Raw genomic sequence first — 7,423 nt, 5'->3', positions numbered from 1 at the left:
AGCATTGTCACTGTTTATTACTATAAGATCCACACTATCTTGCTCCCCCATTTGTCTAGCACCTCAATGCACAATGAAGACTGCATTAGATATGGCCTTTACGTTGACAAATATGGTTGATTCATTGGACTTAATGTTCCCAAACAATGCAGGGACTCATTAATGTGCACCGAAATCCAAGTACACAAGCATTTTCTTTTTTTCATTCCAACTTCATTGAAACATGGCTGTAGCAGCCAAAATGAAGCTCACAATCTTGTGCTTGCCTGCAGTAGTCGGAAAACGAAACCCAAAATTTCACATTCTGATTCAGGAGCAGAATACCACATAAAATGAGTCAGTGTGGTGGGTGCTATGGGTCCCAGCAGGTATTTTATCATCATTATTTCCAAATGTAAACAAAAAATTTGAAGGTGGCCAATAACAAACACAGATTTGCCGAAAACTAGCTGAATGCCATCACAAAAATAACTGAAAATGCCAAATATGAAGCAGTAAAATGGTGTTTGACTGGTGAACCAAGAATGATATGCACATTGTTTCAAAAGCATCTTAGTTTGCCATTTGTAGCAAATAACACACGGTGCTGCAAGGAGACAACTGGTGCATTTTACAAGCACAATATGAAATTGTGCAAGTTCTTTCTCCAAGTGCAACACAGATTAACAGCCACAGTGAGAGAGTGGCCATACACTGGAACAGCTGCATTTTTTCTCACTGATCTATGTACAGTGTGTCCGTAAAGTCATGGTGCACTTTTGACCGGTCACAGGAGAGCAACAAAACAAGATATAAATGTGAAATCTTCACCAAATAAAAGGAACACTCTCCACGTTTCCGTAGTATGATGTTCCAGGGTGTGCACACACGGGTGATGACGCACCACGAACTGCGCAGCAGCAGATCAGCTCACGCCAGTCGAAATGTGACGGTACAGAGGAAAGTTCAGTGTGTTCTGTGGCTTGCTAAATTTGAATCCGTGACTAAAGTGCAACGTGAATATTGTCGCGTGTACAACGAAGCGCCGCCACACATTGTTTAGATGTGTGTAGGGCAACAAATGGAGGCCACATCGAACTGCACTGAACAGGTATGAAACTTGGAGAGTTTTCCTTTTAGTTAGTGAAGATTTCACATTTCTATCTTCTTTTGTTAATTTCCTGTGACCGGTCAAAAGTGCACCATGACTTTACAGACACATTGTATTTTACAACATTGTATCTTTACAACACATTGTACCTTTACAGACACATTGTACGCGTGTAGACGCATGTGTCACTGTGTTCCAGTGCTGGGTCCTCCTTTTCAGAAAAGCCTTTGAACGACACACTTTTGCGAGCTTTGTGTGCCACAGGGCTTGAAGATGTATTTACATGTCCTAACTGGCACAAGTTTACATTTCACCACACTGTGAGATGATAACGGGAATTTTTGGCTTGTTGTTGGGTCCGATGGGAACATTTTCAATCTTCCGCATGACCAGTAAACCATCAAGGATACGACCTGCACAAACAATACAAAAGTCAGTTTCATACTGTAAAGAAGGCCACATTTTCGTGCTTACCAAACACAACATGTTTCCCATCAAGAAAGTCGCATCGTGCACACGTAATAAAAAACTGGCAACCATTGGTATCTTTGCCACTGTTGGCCTGCATGAAGAAGCAAACATAACAAGCATGAAACTCTGGCAGTGCTGTTTGGCTGGCAATGAGCCTCGGTGTTTAGCAATAGTACAATGCCGTACGAAAGATGTGCATTCAAACAGGGAACTTCTGTCTGCACGAGGCTTAGCAGTGTAAGCAATATACCATGGACAGCAAGCCAGCGGCATCATGCTTCATCTGGAAGTTCTCGTCGGGGAAGGCGCCACCATATATACTTGTCAATCCCATACCGTCACCCTGGGACAAAACAGCTGAAGGTTAGCACTCTACAAAACAGGAAGTAGGCAGGTCTTACATGGTGTGGAAAGGCAGGCGTAAAAACATGGGCACAACTAGAACAAGTACAATGCAAATGCCGTTCTCTTCTTTTCATTCTACTTGTGACCCTGTTTGCAAGCCTGCCTTTCTGTACAACGAATCCCTACTAACTTGCTCAACTTTCAGTTGTTCTGAGCAGGACTTACGTTAACAAAATCGCCTCCCTGGATCATGAAGTCCTTGATGACACTACGTATACACATATACAAGGCGTCAGTATAGTGATGCATTTGCATCTTTCGTGGGAGCTCACCGATGAAACGTGGAGCCTTTGTAGCCAATCGGCACACTGTCCTTCTTGTACTCTCCAGTGCAAAATTGCCTGCAAATTGCATGCAGCTGTAAGTGTCTGTCGCAAGCTGATCTTCATATACTAATTACCTGAAGTTTTCCGTGGTCCTGGGAACTACGTCGGCAAAAAGCTCCATTTTCATTCGTCCAACCTCCTTAATAATGTTAGAGAGAGAGAGAGAGAGAGAGAGAGCAGAAAACGGGAGTTAGGTGTCGCCGAGCCAGGCAGGTGAAGAAATGCTCGCATGTGGAGTCAAGCGCGAAGCTGCAAGCACGGCACCGTAATGCTAGCTGTTTATGCTCGTACGGTTGTTTTTCATTCATTGAAATGTATTTTAATGTTCCGAAGCGCGTCAACGAAGCAGACTACCACTTCAGTCAGCAGATTATGTAACGTGCAAATATACGCACCGTAGAGCCGATGGTTATATCAAAGAACACCACAGGATTGTTCGGATGTCTGAGTTGTTGTTGAAGTTGATTCCAATTTGCCATTGTTAACTAATGCAACCAAGAAATAAGCGCACCGCAATGCAATCCAACCACAGATCCAACGTGCCCGCTGCGACAAGCGACGCTGCTGACGTCATGAACGTGGAACATGGTTGCCCACCCCTGCAAGGAAACGTGCGGACTTTGACGATGTAACACTGCTGCGGGTGCTACAACCACGACCTACTGAACCAGTAGGTCGTGCTATCAACCAGGGCACGAAGATCCGGACACAAGTACGGTACACAAGTTCCAGATTTGCTTTAGACGAAGCTGTGCTTACACAAGCAGTGTCCTAAGAATAACCGCATGAACAGAATGTCAGGGATATGCTTTCAGCACGATTGAGAGCGCGTACAGAAGTTTCATTCGTTCCTCTACGCTGGCACAGTGTAACCAAGAAAGCACCCCGATATCCCACATCATATCCCAACTTCCTTGACTGTATGCCTTTTACTTTACATTGGACTCCTTAATTCTTGAAGACTCTTTCACACCATACGAAACACTAAGGAAGAAAATTGGTTCCAAGGGAATTCCACCTCACGATTAGTCACGCTCTTATCATTTCAATGAACCATGACTAGCTTTGCGACGATAACAGCAAACTGCGCACCAATGGACGAGGTGCGTCAAGAGAGATAGAAAAAAAGCTCGTGAGCAAAAGGTGAAGCGTTCAAGAAATGCAAGCGCAGCTACATATGAAACGCAAAAAAAAAAAAGAAAGAAAAAAAAAAAGTCTGCAGAGAGTGAAGCCAAGTCCACGGTTAGCCCCCCTACCACGGTGGCCAAGACCTTGGTGAAGCGTTGGATAGTTACCCACTCCACCAACTCCAATGCTTAGACACATGGAGGAAGGAAAATGCTTAGACAGGCGTCCCATTTGCAGTCTAATATCGACCGCTATTTAAAAAAAAAAAAAAAAGCGAAGCACGGCTGATTTATAATGACGTCACTGCCTCAAAAATTAAAACTGACGTCCTCCGTGGAAATAGTCGCGCGCCGGGAAGCCGCGGAGGGTTCGCCGCGTTTGCAGGCCGACTCGAACTCCTCCTTGCAGGGTGCGTTTTATCCGGCGCTGTCCGGGTTAAGCGGACAAACGGCGCGTAGTAGCGCGGACAGCAGTGTGCCCACTCATGTGCCGCGGTCTGTTACATTTTCGGGTCGTCCAATGGTGGACCTCCCGAGCGCGACAGGGGTCCTGCCGACACAAGCACTACTGACTACCGGTAGCGGCTATGCGCTGCAAGGTAAGCCTTTCAGATGGGCCCACCGGGCTGGCACCTTTGCCGTCTGTGAATGGCTTCGCGTCGGTGACCCCTCACCCGCAACAGCGACGTATCAAAAAGTGCTACTCTTGTATCTGCATAATCGATCACTTGGACAACGTGCACGGCACCGGCGCTTGCCGCCTGCGAGCCGCTGGTCACGTCACGAATACGAGAGCGCGCGCGCACCTGAGTAGACGCGTCGCCCGCAAAGGTCGCTTCGCGTGAAGTTGAGTCGGGCGCGGACGAGCGACTGCAGGCGCCTCTTTGGACAGGGCGTGCGCTTCGCAAGAGGCAAGCTATTAGTGCATGGAGGTGGCTCCAAACGCTCTTGAATGTGCAATGCGAGGAAATGACAAGGCTTTTTTTTTTTTTTTTTCGCTATTTCCGTGCATGGTCTTGGGTGCGAAAATGCCCCCCACCGCTTGTGCGAAGGTTTAGGGCGGTGCGCTTATTAAGCGGTCACAGTGGGTACGCACTGCAGTGCTGCCGTATCGAACACAAACCGGAGAAGCCAGCAATCGGTGACAGCAGATTGCTGCAAGTCCGCGGTTTTTGCTCTGTATTGCGGCAGTATCAAGCGCACGAACTACGAGTAGAGTAGAAACCAGTGAAACGGCTACACATATTTAGTACATGCATACCTCATTTAACTGGCCCGACATCATGCGGGAAAGTAGCGACCCAGTTTGTGGGCGGACATGTGTGTTGCACGGCCGTACCAATTCAAATAATCTCGAATACAGGCTACGTATTTGTGAAAAAAAGAAAACATTTTGAAAGACCAACTAAGTGGGCCACCTTTGTACGCAACACGAACTTATCCTGCTAAATGATGTTTGAACCCAGCTTGTGTCAGTTACGGCAACTTTATTCGAGATGTACTTTTTTTATTATCTCCTGAGCAGAAGCGAAAATATGCTATTCCTTTTGTTTGACGGCGCAGTCGGGCAGCAAAACAAGAGCATAAATATACTTTCTTTTTCTTGCTTCTCTGGCAGTCGACTGACAAATGTGGGAGGTAAGGCATTGACACGGGCATTTAATCCCCCCCTTTGTTTGTGTGGTGTTTAGGCAAGTTTTATATTTAATCAATTACAGTCCGGTGCATTAAATTCTAATTACCAGCAAACAGTGCAGGTCATTCAGCAGTAAAACTATAGAAACACATGCCTGCTTAAGCATAGACATGGTGCAGTTGTATTTCTTTGATATAACAAAGAATGGACTGTGAGATTTGCAGCCTTGCAACATGCTTGCTGACGTGCAAGCAGGAATGTAACTCTTGTGCACTTATTCTAGTTCCATGTCGTTCTTCACAAGCTGCACACTGGAAAGAAGTATGCAACCATAGCCATCAAGCTCAAATGAGTGATACCAGCAAAGAATCTACAGGTAAGCAAATTTTACTCAACAGGGAGGGGAATTCTTTAATAGGCTCTGGAGGACAGTCCATCCAAGTCTCCATGTTTGGTGCTGTTGTGAGCTACGTAGAACTAAATCTTATTTTTATGTACTCTGGCACACTGTGTGCAAATAATCGAAACTTTCGAATAATGAATTGAATAGTGCCTTATTCTATTCAGTCTTCAAATCAAATAGTCACTAGTCATTAAATGCAAATATTTATCAAATACTATTTGAATACTTGAAACATCAACTGCACACAAATAAACATAAAACTAGAGCAAAAGTACTAGAGCAATTTTCACCACCGCAGGCATAGTATAGACATAAAACATAACTTGTGCAGTGGAGCAGGCTACGTCACTTGGGTAGCCATACTGTACAGTGATCATTCACACTCTTTCAAGAGCCCTGTGCATGCGAAAAACTAGTTGTTTGCTCCTAATGCTTCGTTTATACTTTAAATAAGCAACGCTTCATTACATATTATGTAATAACAGAAACTGACTAACTTTAACAATGCCGGGATGTGAACATCATTTGATATTGTTTTTGATACCAGCCGTAGTGGCGTAGTGGCTAATGTGTTGTGCTTCCGAGCCCGACGGCGCGGGATCGAATCCTGGCTGCGGCGGCATTTTGATGGGGGTGAAAATCAAAAATGCCCGTGTACCGTGCATTGGGTGCATCTTGAAGAACCCCAGGTGGTCACAAATAAGTACGGATTCACTCACTATGCCATGCCTTGTAATGAAATCGTTGGCTCATAAAACCCCAGAATTGAATTGAATTTATTTAATTGTGGTAATGGCTATTAATTATTCTATACCTATTCGAAAAGTATTCAATATTTGATTCATATTCGATTTGGCCTCAAACATCACTATTTGCGCACCCCTACATAACACACAGCAGCCACATCCATGCATTGTCACAAACATTAATATTCTACAGTTGCTGAATGGTTTTATGCTCCTCTGTATTTCCTGGACTCAATTTCTGAAAAATCAGCATTTATTAAAAACCCTGCCACTTCTGAGTGTAAGTTTAGTGGGACATTAAGCCACACCACTTTTTGGCATGGTATAAAATTATATTTTTTTGTCTTGGACTTTTCGTTTATGCTGTAGAAAAGGCTGCTTACGTTGATTCTCTCTGCAGCAAAACAGCTCCTTGGCTCTTTTGCAACACCACTGAAGACAAGCTACCGGACATATTCACAGAACACTGGCTAATGTAACCAGCCTGTACCAGCAATTTTAATGTTGCACGTTAAAATTGCAGGAATATAATTTGTTAAGGCCTTTAAAGAGACAAGCAGTGTATGATTTTATAAAGCCGTTTGCAGCTGTAGGACCCTTTTAGGCGATTGTGTGCAGTCTTGTGCTTCTCAGTTGGTACTTTTCCATGCAAAAGTTTGTTATACGAAAATATCTTGCACAACTTTTGCTGCATTGGTGCGGGGCACTTTGTTCTCATTTCTCACCCTTATTTGCAATTAGAGGTGTTCTTGTGCATCTGTCATATGTGCTAGTTGGCAGTGCAAAACTGTCATTTCAAGTAAAACTGGGATTATGATTTTTGAGACCTTCGTTCCCTATTAAAATTAGCACAGGTGTGGCATGCATGTGAAGTTGCAGTGTGCACAACTGAAACCGCAAGGTGCTGGTCTGCATCTTTATATACATGCGAGTTTGTATGTCAGCTAGCTCAGTTGAGCACAGATGTTTTAGTGTAGTAGGTTGGCTTTGCCTTTTAAACTTCATGGACTGAGCTTTGCATGGAGCCACCGCCTAGGGTCACACACATCAAAAGCACAGTGTTTTCTTCTCGTTATTTAGTTTATCCACAGATTTGGAAACCTGGAATCCTGATCTTCAGATATTTGCATGTAACTTTAATCTAATATGATGGCATTTACATTCCTGTAGGTTGTCACTGGAGTTTTGCATGTGTGAAGTTAAAATTTTCCACAAAAAT

At 44.1% G+C, this 7,423-nt stretch overlaps 2 protein-coding genes across 7 annotated transcripts in view; one reads left to right on the top strand and one right to left on the bottom strand.

The window, feature by feature from the left end:
- Nucleotides 1-2,867, bottom strand: LOC119435786 (peptidyl-prolyl cis-trans isomerase H-like). Of its 2 annotated transcripts, XR_007464743.1 has the most exons (8): nucleotides 2,688-2,867; nucleotides 2,367-2,431; nucleotides 2,239-2,307; nucleotides 2,132-2,174; nucleotides 1,812-1,904; nucleotides 1,565-1,652; nucleotides 1,240-1,503; nucleotides 1-1,187 (listed from the first exon to the last, which is right to left on the bottom strand). XR_007464743.1 is itself a non-coding variant. In XM_037702507.2 (7 exons), the coding sequence occupies exons 1-7, from the start codon at nucleotides 2,769-2,771 to the stop codon at nucleotides 1,394-1,396; spliced, it is 552 nt and encodes a 183-aa protein (XP_037558435.1). In that variant the 5' UTR covers nucleotides 2,772-2,867; the 3' UTR covers nucleotides 1-1,393. The 2 variants fall into 2 exon arrangements, 1 of the variants encoding a protein (XP_037558435.1); XM_037702507.2 differs by having other exon boundaries at nucleotides 1-1,503.
- Nucleotides 2,868-3,721: 854 nt separating this feature from the next.
- Nucleotides 3,722-7,423, top strand: part of LOC119435775 (ubiA prenyltransferase domain-containing protein 1 homolog) — a 179,407-nt gene continuing 175,705 nt past the window's right edge. Inside the window, exons 1-2 of one of the 5 annotated variants that reach the window (XM_037702493.2) lie at nucleotides 3,723-4,018; nucleotides 5,339-5,431. In XM_037702493.2, coding sequence (XP_037558421.1) covers nucleotides 3,940-4,018; nucleotides 5,339-5,431 — 172 coding nt within the window. In that variant the 5' untranslated portion in view covers nucleotides 3,723-3,939. Of the gene's footprint in view, nucleotides 4,019-4,148; nucleotides 4,331-5,338; nucleotides 5,432-7,423 lie in introns of those variants that run through there. The other 4 variants (XM_049659934.1, XM_049659931.1, XM_049659930.1 and 1 more) reach the window with 4 other exon arrangements.

This window comes from Dermacentor silvarum, unplaced genomic scaffold (assembly GCF_013339745.2).
Source record: "Dermacentor silvarum isolate Dsil-2018 unplaced genomic scaffold, BIME_Dsil_1.4 Seq905, whole genome shotgun sequence".
Classification (NCBI taxonomy): Eukaryota; Metazoa; Arthropoda; class Arachnida; order Ixodida; family Ixodidae; genus Dermacentor; species Dermacentor silvarum.
Note: the sequence above shows the minus strand (reverse complement) of the source record. Positions and strands in the feature narration are given on the sequence as shown.

What these genes read in the sequence shown, in the direction of transcription:
- LOC119435786 (XM_037702507.2), bottom strand. Translation starts at nt 2,771, where the DNA reads ATGGCAAATTGGAATCAACTTCAACAACAACTCAGACATCCGAACAAT. An exon ending in AGGGAGGCGATTTTGTTAAC is followed by an intron (nt 1,905 to 2,131) that starts GTAAGTCCTGCT and finishes GTTTTGTCCCAG; the next exon opens with GGTGACGGTATGGGATTGAC. An exon ending in TGGGAAACATGTTGTGTTTG is followed by an intron (nt 1,504 to 1,564) that starts GTAAGCACGAAA and finishes TTGTTTGTGCAG; the next exon opens with GTCGTATCCTTGATGGTTTA.